The sequence below is a fragment of the Fusarium falciforme genome, chromosome 4 (assembly GCF_026873545.1).
Source record: "Fusarium falciforme chromosome 4, complete sequence".
NCBI lineage: Eukaryota > Fungi > Ascomycota > Sordariomycetes > Hypocreales > Nectriaceae > Fusarium > Fusarium falciforme.
In genome coordinates, this window is record NC_070547.1 from 3,000,512 (window position 1) to 3,019,062 (window position 18,551).

The following is an 18,551-nucleotide window of genomic DNA, read 5'->3' on the forward strand; positions in this document are numbered from 1 at the left end:
AAAAGACGGTTGAACAGTTGGCTTGAAGTAGCAAGCAAGTGTAGCAAACCTACCGTTGAGAGATAAGCAAGTCTTGAATAATGGGCTCTGAATTGAGAGCAGTAGAGCTTGCTGAGCTCGCCTCTGTCCGCATCATGGCGAACTGGTTTGTCAAAGAGTAAAGGAGGTCATATCGGAGGTGACCCGGTTGAAAATTTGAAGCGAGGTTCGACAGGGGTAAAAAGCAGTGCAGCACTGTGTAAAGACCCACAGTCTTGCTGCTGAGACGGGCTGCGATTTCAAGATCGACAGCATGAAGAGCTGATGTTTTTAATGCCTTGCGCGGGCTCAACGATAATGGGCATATAGAATATGGCCAACACAATCACCTCGTTGTATGCCCCCGAGAGCTGTCAAGGGACTGGATGGTTGTTCATCTTACGGCGGGGCACGTGACTACTGAAACGGTTGTGAGCCTTTCGTCTAAGGCAGAAATACAGTGCATTGAGAAAAACAGAGAACACTGTGTGGGCGCGTGATCTTTCACGTGCACACAACAACAGCAAGTTGTGCGCTCTTGCCCTAGCACGGTCCCCACAAGTGTGAATTTCTCGACCCCCATAAGCGAGGGCTTCCTACTCTTCTATCTTTCCACACCCGATCATCGAACTCAACGAGCAACGGCAACGACCGACAGAGTTGCCCATCATGTCGCTCGTCTCGGGAGAGAAGTCGAACTTCCAGTTCGTAAGTCATCCTCTCCCTATCTCCAGCACTGCATCTTCGAAATCGATAACGTCGCCGCGCGCGCCTGCGCTCGCGCCATGGCCGGACGCTCTTTTTGCACCGAAATCGATCACGACGGGAAGGATTTGACACGATGCTGACAATGGGTAGATTCTCCGTCTTCTCAACACCAATGTCGACGGAAAGCAGAAGGTTATGTACGCCTTGACCAAGATCAAGGGTGTCGGCCGCCGATACTCCAACTTGGTCTGCAAGAAGGCCGATGTCGATCTGAACAAGCGGTACGACCATCCGCACACACACGCAAGCGAGAGGAGAACATGCAGACTGACAATGCCTCACAGTGCTGGTGAGCTCACCTCTGAGGAGCTCGAGCGAATCGTCACCATCATCCAGAACCCCACCCAGTACAAGATCCCCACGTGGTTCCTGAACCGACAGCGCGATATCGTCGATGGCAAGGACTCCCACATTCTTGCCAACGGTGTCGACTCCAAGCTCCGTGAGGATCTCGAGCGCCTCAAGAAGATCCGCGCTCACCGCGGTCTCCGACACTACTGGGGTCTCCGTGTCCGTGGTCAGCACACCAAGACCACTGGTCGCCGTGGCCGGACCGTCGGTGTCTCCAAGAAGAAGGGTGGTTAAAGATATTATCGGTGTTGGTTACGGGTGGACAGGCGTGACGGCTGGTTTCTCCATCTTTCTGAGCATTTTGAGGGGATTGCTTTCCGGCATGCGCAGCTAGGGCTGTACTCTAGGTCAGAGTCACGAATCAAAAGCATTCAAGTAAAAATGTTCTCAAGGAAAGACGTGGAAGGGTTGCTTCTGGCACATTGTGATATTTATGGTCAAACGAAGTCCACGACGAAAAAAAAAGGCGTCTTGCCAGGGAAGGGGTACATATTGCAGGAGCAAAAGGGTATCACTGGTTTCTTCTTTCACCTCTATTTAATCCTCGTGTGTGACAGCCATATCCAAAACCTCTACCCGTCCTTGCCCCTTTGTCTCGTTTCCGATAAAGTCAGACAGGGCTTTGAAGGCTCCTGGCTCGACGAAGCCTACTACTTCCCATTCGGAGCCCATAACATCCTGGCTCTCTACTTGCTCGACGTAGCTTAGGATCTTGTCCTTGACTGTACCGATGGCCTTTTGCTCGCCGTCCTCGTCCTTGTTGCCTCCCTTGGGCCCCTTGACGGCTTGCTTGAGGACGTTGGTGGTGCATGCAATTCGTAGTCTCATGCGTGCTCTGGCCACGGGAATGGGCTGATGAGAAATGAGGGCTTTCATGGCATCCAGAGCCTGACTCTTTGCGCTCTTTGTTGTACTGACGCCGGTCCAGTGGTGCTCCTTTGGCCGGGGCTTGGCCTCGCCGTCGTCACCCGTCGCAGGCGTGCCGGTGGCGCTCTTGTCGGGGGTCGAGGTATGCGCCTGGGAGCTCAGCATGTCGAGGGCTTTCTCAATCATGCCCGACGTGTAGACGCGCTTCGTCCGAGGGTCGACTAGCTTGCTGGCGACGATGCTGATGACCTCATTGTGAACACGCTCCAGCTGAGCGGCTCTCTCCTTCTCGCCGACCTGCATCTCTCCCTTTTTCAGAATTTCGAGGATGATGTCGTCGGTGGCCTTGCCCTTGCCAAAGGCTTTGTCGAGGTCCTCGCGGGGCGCCGTTTGGCCCTTGGACACGTTGAGGAAGACGTTTGGGATCTGCAGGACATTATCGAGGTCCGTCTCGATACCGGAGCGCCACTCGAGGACCTTGTTCTTGTAGCAGGCGAGCTCGAAGCGCTTCTTGCCCTTCTTGAGGCGCACGAGCGAGACGTTGGTGAGCTTGATCTGGTTCGAGGGCTGGTTGATCTGGCGAGACATGGTGGGCGGGCGTATGTATAGTATTCAGATAGAAAGGGACATGCGATAAAGTGTAAAAAAGGCAAGACAAGGTGCCGGACGCTGCATAAAATAGCTTGGGACGTTGGACGAGTTGCAATTTTTATAAATTGGGTTGAACCGACTTTTTTTCTGCTTGACCCCGCCATCAAGGCACAGACAGGATTTCTTGCTGCGTCACGCCCCGCATCAGGTGAAGGCCTGGGCTCTTCTTGTCATACTGAGTCACATCAGCAATATCCAATTTGGTTGCTGTGAGTCCACCTATAATTTGGTGACTGTTTTGAAGACTGTTACTCAGAAGATTGAGATGTGCTGACAATGCTCAACTTTTAGGTTTTTATTCGGCGTGGATGCCTGGTCAGAACTCAACTGAGGGCGAGCAAGTTGTAGGTTTGGCCTTGGAGAAGTTTGAACATACATACCCTTGTTTAGATAGTATGCTGACTGACCTTGTAGTAATGTAGTTCATGTCCCTTCAGCTAAGACTCGAGTAGTAGATAGAATTGTACTTGACTGGCTGTTTGCATGTGAGATTGGCTACTTGTCGGTGTACCCCGGCCTGCATGTTCTCCATACCGCAAGTCTACCCCATTCTCGACAACAACCTACCTATGGATCCATAGGAGTTATGTGACTTTGGAACCGTTCTCTTGGTTAAAAGGCTCGATGAGTACCTGGGAGGGTCTGAAGAGCAACCCAACAGCAATATCATGTCCCGGAGTTTCTTGCCTGTCGGTTTGGACTTGTCAACGGTGAAGAACTGGAGGTTGCTAACCCTGGTGGCTACCTATCTGTAGACGCATACCGCCTTAACCTGGCAACATAGGGTACGCAAGGTACAGGATCCTCTTCTGAGACTCGTATGCGATCCATGAATTGAAAGCTATGGGAACCATGGGGTGTCGGATGAAACCGTGGGAGTGTCGGAGGCAGCCTAGCTGTCGCAATGCACATGCAACGAGTGTAGCTCTCCCAATGAGGCAAAGTGAAAACGAACCCATGGTCATTACGAAGGCCAACCCAGCGTTGACGTGTCGCATCGACATGCACCTCTACTGTGCTGGAGTTGGGGTAGCTTGTCAGCGGTACACCGTGGCTTCGCAGCCTTGTTCAGCCATTCGGCATACAATCCGCATGATCCGATCCTAAACGCGACCTATCGACCTCAACGTGACAAGTCAAGCTGTTGTTCTTAGCGAGAGGCGTCTAACTGTGCTAGAGCAGCCAACGAGCTTAGGGCTAGAACTAGAGTCCCCTTGAGGTGCCTAGCAACGTGCAGAGACAATTCGGAACGATTTAATACTGAGAAAACCCTGTTTGAAACTGATTCCTGTACAGAGTCAGTGACGAACTCAATATCTCACCCAGCCAAGGCGAACTCCGAGATCCTAGTCGCCCTTGGCCCGCGCCGCGTGCTTAGTGCGTGCATTATCAGCGTGCCTGAGGCTGCGTATCAGCACTTACGTCATGTAGCCGGTACCGGCTGGATGTCTGACTTGACAAGCCGCAACCGCCGAGATGCTGTGAAACAATGACTTGCAGGACTGGATAGACAGAACGATGCTCTCATCTACAGAGACGGAGAAGACGATTAATAGCTTCCAAGCTCGGAGAACAAGGCCCGTAGAGGTGCGCGCGCATCGACGATTCATCAAGGTCACCACCAGCCTCAGATAGCGCACTCGAGTCACGTTATCAGCAGAGTGGGTCCTGAGTTGTCCGCTTTCCCCACTCGGGCAACTGTCCTGCCTGGAATGGCCCCTGCCGCTAGGGAAGCATAGCCGCTGCGCGGGGTGATTGGGTCACCTGCAGGTTGCTCTGGTGTCTCAGACTGTCGGAGCTTGCCCATGTTATTATGCTCGTTCTTCTCGCTCGCTCTTCCAACCTCTTTCATCTTCCAACATCTCCATCATCTATCTCATCACCACAACTCCCTCCACCCGTCATCGTCATCGTCAAACAGGGTCTCGTGTCACTGAACCCATCCCCCAAAACAAACCATGCGTTTGTCCACCTCCGCCCTCGTCCTGGGCGCTGCGTCGTCGGCCGTCGCCCTCGACCAGAAGATCCTCGGCGACTTGAAGAAGCCCGCCATTGATCTCGATCTGAATTCATGGATGAACTTTGGTGAGGAGATCACTGCCGAGGCCAAGGCCGTTTGGGAGGAGGTTTCTATGCTTGCCCCCGACGCTGTCGAGGCCTTCAAGAAGCAGGTTCTCGGCACCAAGCCCAAGAAGGCCAACCGCCGTCCCGACAACCACTGGGATCACGTCGTCAAGGGCGCCGACGTCCAGGCCATCTGGGTCGATAAGAACAACGAGAAGCACCGCAAGGTCGGCGGAAGACTCGACAACTACAACCTCCGTGCCAAGAAGGTCGACCCTTCCAAGCTCGGTGTTGACAAGGTCAAGCAGTACAGCGGTTACCTCGATGACGAGGAGCAGGACAAGCACCTCTTCTACTGTAAGCTTTCCACGCCTCTAGTAACCCAATCATATGTGAATCTCGCGCTAACTTTTCCAAGGGTTCTTTGAGTCGCGCAATGACCCCGAAAACGACCCTGTCGTCCTCTGGCTCAACGGCGGCCCCGGCTGCTCATCGCTGACCGGTCTCTTCCTCGAGCTCGGCCCTGCCTCCATCAACAAGAAGATTGAGATTGTCAACAACCCTTGGTCTTGGAACAACAACGCTTCCGTCATCTTCCTCGACCAGCCCGTCAACGTCGGTTACTCGTACAGTGGCGGCTCCGTGAGCAACACTGTCGCCGCCGGCAAGGACATTTATGCCCTTCTTACCCTCTTCTTCCACCAGTTCCCCGAGTATGCTAAGCAGGACTTCCACATTGCTGGAGAGTCTTATGCCGGTCACTACATCCCTGTCTTTGCCAACGAGATTCTCTCCCACGAGGATCGCAACATCAACCTGAAGAGTGTTCTGATTGGCAACGGTCTCACCGATGGCTACACCCAGTACGAATACTACCGCCCCATGGCCTGTGGTGAGGGTGGCTACCCCTCTGTCCTCAGCGAGAGCGAGTGCCAGTCCATGGACAACGCTCTGCCTCGCTGCCAGTCTCTGATCAAGGGCTGCTACGAGTCCGGCAGCGCCTGGTCTTGCGTGCCCGCCAGCATCTACTGCAACAACGCCATGATGGGTCCCTACCAGCGCACTGGCCGCAACGTCTATGATATCCGAGGCAACTGTGAGGATAGCTCCAACCTGTGCTACTCTGGTCTGGGCTACATCGCCGAGTACCTCAACCGCCAGGATGTTCAGGACGCTCTCGGCGCCGAGGTCAGCAGCTACGACAGCTGCAACATGGACATCAACCGAAACTTCCTCTTTGCTGGTGACTGGATGCAGCCTTACCACCAGGTTGTCCCCAACGTTCTTGAGAAGATCCCCGTTCTTATCTATGCCGGTGACGCCGACTTCATCTGCAACTGGCTGGGCAACCAGGCCTGGACCAACAAGCTCGAGTGGCCCGGCCACAAGGACTTCAAGAATGCCGATATCAAGAACCTTAAGGTCGACGGCAAGGAGTATGGCAAGGTCAAGACGAGCGGCAACTTTACCTTTATGCAGATCTACGGCGCCGGCCACATGGTCCCCATGGACCAGCCTGAGGCGTCTTCTGACTTCTTCAACCGCTGGCTCGGCGGAGAGTGGTTCTAAACTGGACCTGGGCTGTTGACAAGCTTGAACGTAATATTACTACTTGAGTTCTTAGATGTACACTGCGCGAGAGATTGCTAGGGCATGATTTGGATTACACGCGAGAAGTGGGCATTCGGTACTAGGAACGGCGGCTGTTTGGCCGATTATCAGATACAGACATGAATTTAACACGTACATTATGAAACGACACATCGGAGACGTCACCTGTTATTTTGATTAGAGTGAAGTCATTGTATGCCGTCGGTTGAGAGGATCCTTGACGGAAGCATGTGTACGGATGATGTAGGGAGCGGCCGAAACGGAATCGGAGTATAAGAGGAGCCGTTTCAAAGTCCGACGGTGGTTCAGGTCTCCACTCTCGGCCGAGCGGCGGCAGGTGGAGGGTACGAGGTGAAAGGAAAGCGAGATGCACTGAACATGGCCTGTTTTTCTGTGAGTGCTGTCAAAATGGTAAAAGGCGGCCACACGAGTAAGAGGGTCAGGCTCAAAAATGAGGATTTTTGGTCCTGAGTGGGCAATTCGTGCCAGAAGCTGAATTGAGTGAGGGCTTTCCCGTTTAGGAAGGAAGCTACCATGCCGAGGGACGGCGGGAGGTGGGTGGTGGATGGGCGGGATGCCGGTAAGGCAAGGTACTGTTGACCTTTGGTTGTCAAACACCACACCTTGTTCAGGCCCAGGTCGCGTGGGCTTCGCTGTGTCTTGTGCGGGTAACTTGAACGTATTGGATAAAGACGTCCCATCGGATGGAGCAGATCCACCGGGTACGAAACTCGCCAGTGCAGGGTGCAGGCCTGGGACTGGATCTTGGGAGGCGGAGGAGGCGCCGGGAAGAGGAGAAGATGCGCGGCCGAGAGGCAATGGCAAGGAATTGTAGATTTGTTGAGGATCTTTGGGAGGGGAGGGGCCGGTGAGAGCCGCGGCTCGGCGGAGAGACAGAGGGAGAAGAAAAGAAGTCCTGGCCTTTTTTGCGAGCACAGAACGTTGCAGAAGCATCCCTCCGTGTCTAAGAGAAGCGAGGAACGTGAGATCTGGGAAAAAAAAAAAGGGGACAGGGCCTTGCGAGACGCATGTGATTCCAACTAGGTAGTGATGGAGGTGAGGCAGGGATCGCATTGACGTTGGAACAAACTACAGAGCACGCACACTCACAGCTACGAAGGACCAGAGTAAGTAAAGTCGTGGGAAAAAGTAGCACCACGAAGCTCGCCATTATCAATCAGAGCGTGATGCGGCTGACGTCTGGTCTGAGCGTTGCGATTGCGGCACATACACAATCAGCACATGCGCGTGGAACATTGAATTCTTGTTCTTGGTGTTTCTATTGTGATAGTCTCAATTGTCTTTCAACGACGACAACACTTTTTTTCTCCTCTACCGGATTCACACGACTACCGAGAAACAAGACAAGTTTCTTTCTAATCGAGGGGTTCCACAACGGACATTGCATTAGCGCCTCCCCAACAAAAATTGGCTGCGAGATGCCATGCTGTGTGTGTGCGCGCCTCTGTGTGGCCGCCGGACGGACAGCCGCACCTTGTTCACAGATTTGGGGCGCATCCCCGCGTGCGTGCCCGCGAGGTCCCGGTCGATATCCAACACCTTCGGGGCGGGTCCATCCAGGACGGGCGGAGCAGGTATTTTGGTGAGGGCATACAGAGAGGCAAGTCGAAGACCGGCGTCGGAGTGGACAGAAGGAAGAGAACCCCCATTATCAATCGGTAGACATCAGGCCGAGAACCAATTAATCGAACATCTTCTGGAAAATCAGTTGACGGGTTCCAGGCTAGAGCTGAAGCTGAGTGCGAGCCGCGGTTCAATGGTAGCCCTCCAGGGTCCCCTTGCCTTGCCTGCGAACCCCACACACCCACAATCATCACCACCACGGAGCTCGGTCTTGTGCCACGCACCAATATCAGGCACGTCGTAGATATTCCATGAATGTTATGATATTATCGAGAAACATAACATAGAGTAAAAACGAGCTTCGTTCTGGTCATTGTGACACAGCATAGTGTTTGCAAGCGTCTTATCGGCTTAGAAACAAGGAATAGATAAAAAATCCCCAACCTGTTTGCCATCATGACGACTACAAAACTAGGCATGAGACAATTTATCCCAGCTGATCCAGATCTTTTTACCCCACGCCTTCCATCACTCACTCGTTCCTACTCCGTACAGCTCAGGCAGTTGACAGGCAGGCGGTATCCCCCCTCAAACCACTGCTTTGATAGGCCCAAAAGAGCAGGCAAGCACCGGAACACCCTGGGTACCTCCTACCTTGGCTTGCTTGTGCGCGGCCAGCAGCGGGTGCAAGGCGACACCGGCAGGTGCGAGCTTTGCCCATGTTCTTTTTCTTTCCTGGGGCCTCTAACGACAAGGCAAGGTCCCTTTTTCCTTTTCCTAGACCCTTCCATTCCCACCCCCCGGCTCTTGAGCAGGGGTTCTCAATAAAAAAAGAGGCCTTCTTTCTTGATCTTTAAAAGAAGAAAATCGGCCTTGTCCTCGTGTCCTCGACTTTCCTCGTCGAACTTGTTCTCATCCCTCGTCCTCTTCTCTTGCCTCGAGTGTCACGGACCCTCTGTCGTTGTTTTCGACTTCTTTTGTTGGGCCGTGTTATAACCAAACCACTTAGCCTTTGCTTCTCTTGTTACTCTTTTCCCCCATCCTCGTCACGCGTACTTCACGTTCCGCCGACAACATTACCCCACGAAGTTGGCTATTAGGACGTCGAAGCAACATATCCTCAACACGTCTCAACATTTCAGAGACTAAACGGGTGTGACATCATCTTGGTCACGACGCATAGTCGTCCTGGAAAAGCCACAGGCCTTCCTTGAACAGCTTGGCTACCTCTTCTGAAGGCATTGCCTACCAGGAGCTGTTCAACAGTACAACGACGTCAATTGACGACCAGACGGCCGTATTCATTACTCTCACCTACCTACCAAAACCACCAGAATCACACCAACCGTCACTATGGCCGAGCATCTTTACCTCCTGGGTTCGGCGCCCGATTCCAGCCTCTTCAGCTTTCCTCCCACAAATGCGCCGGCCCCAATCCCTCCTGTCGACGTTGCCACATCCATTCTGCGCCCATTCAACATCCCTGGGCACATCTACACAGCTGCCCTCGACGCCAAGGTTCCCTTGACCATTGCTACCCTCTACGCCGTCACCGTCAAGAGCCTCAACATCTACAACAAGTCTCACGGCAAGAAGCCCTGGGCAATCAGCAAGACCGGTCCCTTCCACGTCTTTGTCGTCCTCCACAACGTCTTTCTCGCCGTCTACTCGGCATGGACTTTCTGGGGTATGCTCGGTGGCATGAGGAGGAGCATTCTGAACCCAATGGGTCCTCAGGGTCTTGCCGGTACCGCTGACAGCTTCTGCCGCCTTCACGGCTCACAGGGTCTTGGAAACTCTGTCTACTACAACGAGACCTCGAGCACATTTGTTACTATTTCTGAACATGCCCCCATCGTCAATGGCCTTCCCAGTGGCACAGAAGCGGGCCGTCTCTGGAACGAGGGCCTGGCTTACTATGGCTGGATCTTCTATCTTAGCAAGTTCTACGAGGTCCTCGACACCTTCATCATCCTCGCCAAGGGAAAGCTCAGCTCTACTCTGCAGACCTACCACCACGCCGGTGCTATGATGTGCATGTGGGCTGGCATGCGCTATATGTCTGCTCCCATCTGGATGTTTGTCCTGGTTAACTCGTTCATTCATTCTCTGATGGTACGTTGTCTCTCGCAATGCTCAAACTCATAGACTAACTTGGTTCCAGTACTTCTATTACACTCTGACTGCTTTCTCGATTCGGGTCCCTACTCCCATCAAGCGGACCCTCACCTCGATGCAAATTACTCAGTTCCTTGTTGGCGCCTCTTACGCCATGGCTCACTCCTTCGTCTCTTACACGGTTCCCATCACCATCACTCGCACGCAGACAAACGGCGATGTGGCTGCTGCTACTTCATCCGACTCGACTCTCGAGACGGTTGCTGCTAGCGCCATTGAGTCGCTTAGGCAATTTATCTGGGGAGCCGCTGAGGCTGCTGGCGGTGAGCCCGTCGTCTCCCAAGCTGCCGGTGCCCACAGCACCGTGACCACTGAGACTCGGTACATCACTCAGCCTTGCGTCACCACCACCGGCGAGACCTTTGCCATCTGGCTCAATGTGTTGTACCTCGCCCCTCTGACGTACCTGTTCGTCAGCTTTTTCATTGCCAGCTATGTCAAGCGCAGCAACGCTGCGGGCAAGATCTCTCGGAAGGGCGCTGCCCCCGATGTTAATGTCAACGTCGCCCTCGCCGAGAAGGCTGGCTGGGACGCTGCCAAGGGCATCGAGAAGGAGATCTACAATGGCGAGAACATGGTCAACAACTCTTCTGATGAGGCCTCGCGGGCTTCAACTCCCAAGAAGTCCAATGGCAAGTCTCGAAGAAAGGCTTAAAGGTGTTATCTTACGGGATAGCGAATAAGCCATGATATGATGGAACGCGGGGAAAGAAAATGGCGGACTTGGAATGCCCTTTTGGATGGGCACGACGTGCTCTCTTGGTCTGTTTTCCTAGCGTATAGATGGAAAAAGCGTGGATGTTTGTGTGTTTATTTATGAGCGTTATAGGATTTACGGTGAAAAGAGAGAAGAGAAGAGAGAAGGGCGTTATATCCCATGTTCACCAGTTTCCTCTCATATGTACATCTCCAACCCTTGGACCAGTCTCACATGGAAAGGCTTGCTCCAGATTGCCATGTCTCTTGAACGACTACACCTGGCTCATAGAGACTAGGTTCTGATATACGTCTCAAAATGTATTGAAGATGCTCGAGAATGGGTAAATGTTTAACCACGTAGAAGGTGATACTGCATTGCCATGCCGGCTGTTCTCAGAACTGCCTGGATCCTCGACATTCACGTCACAAAGCACATGTTGGTGATAACTAAGTTTGGGGAATGTTATGATTAACTACTAGTCGCAATGACAAAGTCCAGCCGAAGGAGGCCAAGTGACTATCTAGGCTCATCAACATCGTCAATTCCCTCCAAAGTGTGTGTGCCACGCGTGGCATGCAAGTCAGTATCCTATCCTCGCTCATCTATAACTGCTGCTTGTGCAGACCCTTGCCTTTGACGCCATCCAGAAAAAACAAATCATTATGTGACTATACCAAGTCAGGCATTCACTCTTGCGCACAAGAGGACCAGTCGCCGACAAGAAGGCTCATGCATGGCCTGAGGCTCGGAAATGGAATTCCGGAAACAAAAACCGCAAAAGAGCAGGTCGAGTGACCGTGCTTTCCAAGACGCCTCGCTTTCAATAATAGCAATTAAAAAAAAATAAAGGGCAACGGAGCAGACAGGGACGCGCCAGAGAAAACAAGGCCCAAAGAACGGCCGACGGGCCGTCCCCAGGCACTCAGGGGTGCGGTGATTGTGTGTGTGGGGTGACTGGGAGAGCGCCCAAAGGGCGGGCGGGAGGATGGGGTGGTTGGCGGGTTGACTGGGGACTGAGTCGCTCGTCGTGTGATTTCTATCAATCTATCGTCGTTCTGTCATGGCTTCGTGAAGCTGACGAGCTTCGGGTATCTCATTCTGCCATTCGAGGCAGGGGTAGTGGTAATGTTAAGGTAGTGGGTGAATGTGGTGGTGCGTTCGAGTGTGATCGAAGGCTTTGTAGACCGCAGTCCAGCCAAGGGCACTCCATCTCTCGATGGCTAGCCGTTCCGTAAAAGTGTCGGGGTTGCGTGTTCCTTAGAAGGTGCTCCAGTTCCAATCCCTAGGTACACTGGCAGCAACCTCAGGTCCTCGGGGAAGCTCGAGGGCATCACCCTGTCCGCCGGCGGCAATGGGAGTGGACTTGACGGGGTTGGGGGCATCCGAGGATGCGGCGCTGGAAGCTCGGCTGCTGTTGCGGCTGTACCAGTTCTTGAACTCCTCGAAGCAGTGACGACAGGTACGGGAAACGGGAGCCCGAGGATTGAACTTGGCGTCCTGGTCGAGAGGAGCAGCAAAGGTTGAGTGAAAGTCGCAGAAGATGTTGCCACACTTTCGGCAGTGATGGCGGCGGGTAAAGTAGCTGAAGGTGCGCTTGCAAGTCGGATCGTCGCAGACAGAGGATTGATAGTCGGGCTGAAGGGGTACATGTTAGCCCAGTCCGAGTACGAAATCGGAATTGAAGCAAGTTATGGGCGTCCGGGGAAGTGAGACAAAGACTTGGTGTCGCACAAGACGGGAGCGTTGAATTCACTTGAGACAGTGGCGCCTCAAGGGGGATGCTGTGCGAGGGATGCCGCGTAACAAGTCGCGGATGGCTGAACTCACCTTCCAGTGTTTCCGGCTGGGCAGGGCTGTCACCTCGGGGAACATTTCGAGATCGAAGTCGCCGTCGAGGCTGCTTCGGGTGCTGTCGCCTGTAGAGACGCGAGAAAGTCGGTTGCCAAAAACAGACATGCCGGGGAGGTTCATGATGCTGCTGTTGGTGCGTCGCAGTGTGGTGTCGGACTCGGTGCTCGAGGCGGAAGCGGCATCATCCATAGACTTGTTCTGAGCCTTGGAAGGGAACAGGTTGGGACGGAGAGCTGCAGGCATGTACATGGGGCGGACTTGACGCGCTTGTTGATAAGCTCTCGGCGAGGCGGGGTTTGACGAAATGGAGTCGGGGCTTGTAGATTCGTGCGTGTTGATGGGCGAAATCTGAGGGCCGACTGAGATTTGATACGACTGGTTGTGCTGGGAGCGCTGCTGAGGGAAGAAATGGCGGGATTGCTGGTCGCCCGGGATAGTGGGCATGATGAGGTCGGCAGCCATTATGGCGGTTGATGTCGAGGATCGAATGAGCAAGGTGTAGCGTCGGCTTGTGGTGGATGTTGTATCGACGACGATGTGGTTGGTCGCAGTAGACAGACGAGGAAACAAGCTGCCGTTTGGGGGGAGGCTCTGTTATTGTAGGTCGTCTGGAGGAATGGATGAGGTCGGTAAGCAGGTAGGGTGGGGAGACGAGTGGCGGATAGAGGGGATATATGATGAGCCTTTCTTTGATGGATGGCAGATGTACTGCGTACTCTTTGTACTGTGGCTCGAACAGAGGGTGAGGGAAGAATGAAGGGCGGGCCAAGCCAGAGTTTAAACCAAACCAGCCAAGGAGGGAGCAGATCTTGGGCGCGGGCGTCGCCGTCGCGTGGGAGGGATGGGGGGGAGGGATGCAAAGACGGTGCCGGAGCTGGGAATGGAGATGGGATGGGGGATGGAGACCGGGGGTGGGCGGTACGTACCTCGACTCCGTCTGCAAGTATTCCGGAGAGTCGCAGCAGAACTGACTGGGGATCCTAACTTTTAGCGCGAGACCGGGATGTGCCCTCCTGGATGGAGGCGGTGGAGAGGGCCCATCCCATCGCTCGTGCTTGGGCTTGGGCGGAAGTCGGTCACTGTTGTAGAGGTGGCTTGGCCTCAGAGCCCAAGTCCTCGTCGTCCCTTGTTAGTGCCTTTTTGCTTGCGACTGGGGTCCGCCCTGACCTGGCCTGGCCTCTGTCCGTTGTGTTGTCGCGCTCGGGACTGTCTCAGCACCTGCTCGAGACCCCCCTGCTGACCTCTCTCCCCCTTGTGGTGTCAGATTGGCCTTGTCTTTCTTGTTGTCGCTTTCAACCAAGACATGTCATGGGTGCGGTGCAGAATCCCGTAACTAATCGACATGAATGGCGCTCAAGATTTCCGGCCGTGATGTAATTCAGGGTTTCTCGCACCGAGCCAAATCCCTAGACATCCGGATGGGGATAAGGGTCTTGAGAGATAAACAGAACCGCTGCTCGATACCAGTGCACAACTGTGGATGGGTTGTTTTCTATCCCATTGCCCTGGTTGGACAACCACCGGGTCCGATGGAGATAGATCCAACCCGATGGGATGGCCGATCGAGGACATGTTCCCCTGTCTGGCCGGCGTTTACGTACGTTGCAATGAGATGTCACAACGAGCAGTCGCTGTTGGTTTAGCTCGAATTGTGATGGACACGACGAGGAACATGCCGAGAGTTGATGCGCGGTCCTAGACCAGCAAAGCAAGCAATCCATCCATCCACCCAGCTCAGCGGGGACATGGACGATTTTGGACACGACCAACGATGGATGCATGGCGATGGCAAAAATGCCGATGCCGATGCTGCATCATGTTGGATGCCGGTTGTTGTCAAGTCCGTACCTCTGTGTGTTGCTTCCCATACGCAAGTCGGATGCCTCGATCGTCTCCCAGGTCTCAAAGACGGAGCGGTCTCGGCGAAGCGCGGTCCGCTCGAGTCAGGCAGGCTCCTCGGAATCACATCTGCACGACCCTGGGTTCTGACCTCCCAAACGGTGCTGCGTCGCGCAAAAGCCATGCCCGACCACCAAAATGCCCACTGCTAGGTGCGAGTGTGGGAGTGAGAGGCTTCAAGCGGTCAGGGGTGTTTCGCTCTGTGGCTCTCTGCACGAGGGAAAACCAGTCCCCCAAATCCCCAAGCAACGAGATGTGGCCAAGACTTGTGCGGCCCGCGGGGCTGACTATCGTAGGGCGGCAATTGGACAAGCGCGCCTTTAAACCCAGGCGGTGGTCCCGCTTGGTAGTGAAAGCGCAATACAGGGTTCAAGGATTGGGCATTGAAGGATGTATGTTGATTGATTGGGCAGCTGGCTTGACACTGGCTCGCCCTAGCGAGCGTTGGTCCGTTGTGTCTCTCGCTCGTTGTTTTGTTGTGTGCGCTCTAGGCCGGCAACGGAGACGCTGCACTGCCGTCTCGCGACTCATAGAAATTCGTGACGGCCAGAGTGACGAAGAAGGAGTTAGTGACCGGCTTGTCCGAGAGGGAGAGGGAGAAAAAGAGACAGAAAGAACTGCGGCCTCCCTTTTACCGTCTAGTGTTTCCGCAAGGTGGTGATACTGTAAGAGCAGTGAGAATTTCAACTCGAGTTGTCGAGATGCACGATAGAGGATAGAGTAACCGAGCTACTACGTTGTAGGGAAAGAGGGGAGGACCAATAGTGGGATAGATGAGCGATTTGGCAAGTGCAGCCTGACGGGTCCTGCCGTCAGTAACTCATCACCTCGAGGTCGGTCTGGATAAGGTAGGCGCCTGCTTACCTATCCGATGTTGTATCAACTGCAATGCCACGCACCCTTCCCACTTCATCTCAACCTTCAAATTTTCATCGTCATTGTCAAGTAAGGGAAGTCTTCCCGCCGTGCTGATACCCCTGTCAATGACGGAGGAGAGTGTCCTATATCGGTGGCCCCTCCTCCACCTTGATTTGACAGAACTACCCGGCCATGTCCAACACGACAACACCATACGGATACGCGCAGCACAAAGTCGCGCTTACCATGTCATGATTGCCTGTGCACAGTACAGGACATGGGCATGAGTTCATGCCTGGGCTGAGTTGACCCCCGTATGTATCTCCATTTTCTCCGATCCGATCGTGTTGTGGTGCCTGCTCATCGCGATCGATGTCTGAATTCTGTCGGGGCCATGGCATCACTTTCGTCATGATCTCCCTCACTAGAATACCAACTTCCACCATGATCGTCTCCTCTCTTCGTTCCGTCAAGAGCGACAGTGAGCAAAGAGGCAGCTCACTTATTACACTTGCAAAAATGTGGTGCTGCACAACACCGGCTGTCATCCCGACCCTCCTCAATACCGTTTTTTAACCTTTCACACAGACACTATCCGCTGGGCTTGGCCTCACTCAACATGACTAGTTGATTCTCTAGTAAACCCAACCCGCTCACTGCAACTCTCTCGTTGCCTTCACCTGCTTCATCGTCTACAGGTCGCCTCTGGTTGGACGGTCCTGTCCCGCTGGTAACCCTCCCACCATATCCACTCGTGTATCCCCACTCACACTTTAAGATTGCTCCACATGGGCAGGATTCAGAGGATCGCCAACGAGCTTCATTTGGCCAGGGAGTAGTCAACATCCCGAGCGAGTAATCTAGCCGGGGGCGGCGAGCTATCATGGAGAGGGAGAGGAGTTGGCAAAAGAGACAAGCTCCATGAAACCCACTGACCGGCCCGGGATCTGTTGTTGGACCCAGCAAAGATTCCCTGTCTTCGCTTTCTTCCAGAACCCCAGAACGTCCGAACCCATCGCTCATCCCTGTCACGCCGCTGCACCCGTCGTGGCGCCCTGGTCTCGTGACCGTTCACCTTCCCAGTCAAGTCTCAGGTCTGGTCTCAATTTCGCAGGCCTCACGTCTCACTCCGCCCCAATGCCAGGCCCGCCTTCGTCCGAGTCCCTCGGCCGGAACGGTCTTGCTCTTCGGGCGGCTTTCTGTGATATCCGGAACTTCTTGTTGGCTGGCGGCTTGACACGGGACAAAACCCTTTTGTTGGAGGTGCTTGGGACGGGACGGCATCCGCCGAATCTGACAAGTACTACGTGCGTTAGAATGGCGATAACACGGAGTCAAGCAGAAGAGATCATGACTGCTGCGTTGAGCTGGGCTACGCTTCGGCTCGGTTTCGGGAATAAGTTTTTACGAGACGCCACCGTCAACGTCAAACTCTCGTCGTTCATTCCAGTGCTTGAATCTTGATTGCCGCCGTCGACCTGTCCTCTGCAGCCTTCACCCGGCTGGGCTGGTTGCCCCTCTTGGCAATCATTGTCGGGCACCTGCTCCGACTTCTGAAGAACAATGAGCCGCGGCCCCTCGGCGCTTCATCGCTGCCCCTCGGGTACTTTTGCCTGCTACGGCGGGCTTCTCGAATTATTAGAAGCTCTTGGGTCTGGAGAAGGGTTCAATTTACCCGCCACCTAAACGTTGCATCTTGGCCTGTGCCCCTTGGCCTCTCCACAAGAAAGACTGTTACGGGATGGTATCACTGGGCAGTGGGAGATGGAGATACAGAAAGTCCAACCTGACGGCCCACTGGACCTGAACTGGTTTCCTCTTACCGCAGGGCGCTCCGCTGATGGTCCTTGCTCAGCGGAGCCGATGCAGCGTCTTGAACTAGGCGCTCCCGAGGTTTTGTGGGACGGCTACGTCCTGCTTTCTTCGCCACAGCCACGTTTTCTCCATCTCCGGGAACTCAAAGTCGTGGCGTCGCCGAGGGCCTCCTCTGTTGCCGTGGGGAGTGGCACCGGCGGCGTTTCCTCCAAGCTCAATCGACCAATAGCCGCCGCGTTAGTCCGTCGAGTCCGTCACCGACTCTTTGTTTAGCAGATCCAACGTTGTGTGGGTTGGCCTCAGACCTTCAGAGGCCAGACAAGCTGCGCGGGATGCGGTCCCAGTGGGAGGGCTCGGCCTGATCGACAGCGTCCAGAGACCCGATCGACGCGTTCGAGATGATAGGATCGTCGGGCGTTACATGGTTTGATGGAGACTGGCGTTTGCATCTTGCATCACAGCATCAGAAATTCAGGGTCCAGGCCAAAATGGCCCAAGCTGCGAGCCACAGAACGGGACGACGTAAGCTCGTACCTAGAGCTCAGGTCAGGAGCCGCCGGAGTGTTCTGTTCTTGCAAGCACCAGGTCGCGAGCAGGTGAGGATTCCCAAGGTGAAAAGTGAGAGGTCAGATTCACGGACAATGCGGAGGTGGATGCCCGTACCACATGCCCAGCCAGCTCTCGGATGTCGTACAGCATCGGCCAAGGCAACATCGGATGCTGCGCGTCAGACAAAACGATTGCCAGGCCAGGAAGCGAAGCAAGCGAGCGAGCAGGAGGAGCCTGGCCTGCCTGGTGATGGCAAATTCGAGGTTACAGACGAATCCACCCGTGACCGTTGAAGATGCCGACTCCAGCCGCGACCGTGTGCAAGCCATCAAGCGCCACAAAGCAGGTGTTCAGATGAATGAGACGCGTGCCTGGTGGATGAAGCTGGCAATTACAACTGGGCAAGTATTCCCGGTCGACTTGACGCAACAACTGACCCAGGGACACAAGCTAAAGAATCGCTCGCCCCATCATGAGGTCCCTTGGTCAAGGCCTCTGGAGCCTCTTGGCTTACACGATTGGCATCTGCAATGCGAACGACAGCAAATACCAGCATCACGACTGGCTGACACGCGACCTGGCTAGGATCATCTGGGTCCAGAATCCAGAACTTGCTAGTCGCCCCTCATCTGGGGCATCACCATGTTGGCCTTCTTCTCAGCTCGCGCCCCAGCGAGAAAGCCCCGAGATTTCCAGTCGAGAACTCCAGTCCGGTGGCGACAGGCACCAGGATCTCAACTCGAGCCTCCTCAGCGAGTTCCAAGCCCATGTTCATGTTCGTTTTCAA

The 18,551-nt window shown here is 54.4% G+C and overlaps 5 protein-coding genes across 5 annotated transcripts; 3 read left to right on the top strand and 2 right to left on the bottom strand.

Moving 5' to 3' along the window:
* Window positions 1-687: 687 nt before the first annotated feature.
* Window positions 688-1,371, top strand: NCS54_00566100 (40S ribosomal protein S18; the record flags this gene model as incomplete). The annotated part of the gene is made up of 3 exons (XM_053151155.1): window positions 688-726; window positions 877-1,007; window positions 1,071-1,371. 3 exons carry the CDS (start codon window positions 688-690, stop codon window positions 1,369-1,371), a joined length of 471 nt encoding a protein of 156 aa, XP_053007130.1.
* A 303-nt stretch (window positions 1,372-1,674) lies between these two features.
* Window positions 1,675-2,592, bottom strand: NCS54_00566200 (Hypothetical protein; the record flags this gene model as incomplete). Its single annotated transcript, XM_053151156.1, has 1 exon — window positions 1,675-2,592. The coding sequence occupies one exon, from the start codon at window positions 2,590-2,592 to the stop codon at window positions 1,675-1,677; it is 918 nt and encodes a 305-aa protein (XP_053007131.1).
* A 2,021-nt stretch (window positions 2,593-4,613) lies between these two features.
* NCS54_00566300 (Carboxypeptidase Y-like protein A) lies at window positions 4,614-6,288 on the top strand (the record flags this gene model as incomplete). The annotated part of the gene is made up of 2 exons (XM_053151157.1): window positions 4,614-5,076; window positions 5,138-6,288. 2 exons carry the CDS (start codon window positions 4,614-4,616, stop codon window positions 6,286-6,288), a joined length of 1,614 nt encoding a protein of 537 aa, XP_053007132.1.
* Window positions 6,289-9,267: 2,979 nt separating this feature from the next.
* NCS54_00566400 (Elongation of fatty acids protein) lies at window positions 9,268-10,747 on the top strand (the record flags this gene model as incomplete). The annotated part of the gene is made up of 2 exons (XM_053151158.1): window positions 9,268-10,029; window positions 10,079-10,747. The coding sequence occupies 2 exons, from the start codon at window positions 9,268-9,270 to the stop codon at window positions 10,745-10,747; spliced, it is 1,431 nt and encodes a 476-aa protein (XP_053007133.1).
* Window positions 10,748-12,049: 1,302 nt separating this feature from the next.
* Window positions 12,050-13,105, bottom strand: NCS54_00566500 (FYVE-type domain-containing protein; the record flags this gene model as incomplete). Its single annotated transcript, XM_053151159.1, has 2 exons — window positions 12,050-12,427; window positions 12,620-13,105. 2 exons carry the CDS (start codon window positions 13,103-13,105, stop codon window positions 12,050-12,052), a joined length of 864 nt encoding a protein of 287 aa, XP_053007134.1.
* Window positions 13,106-18,551: the final 5,446 nt, after the last annotated feature.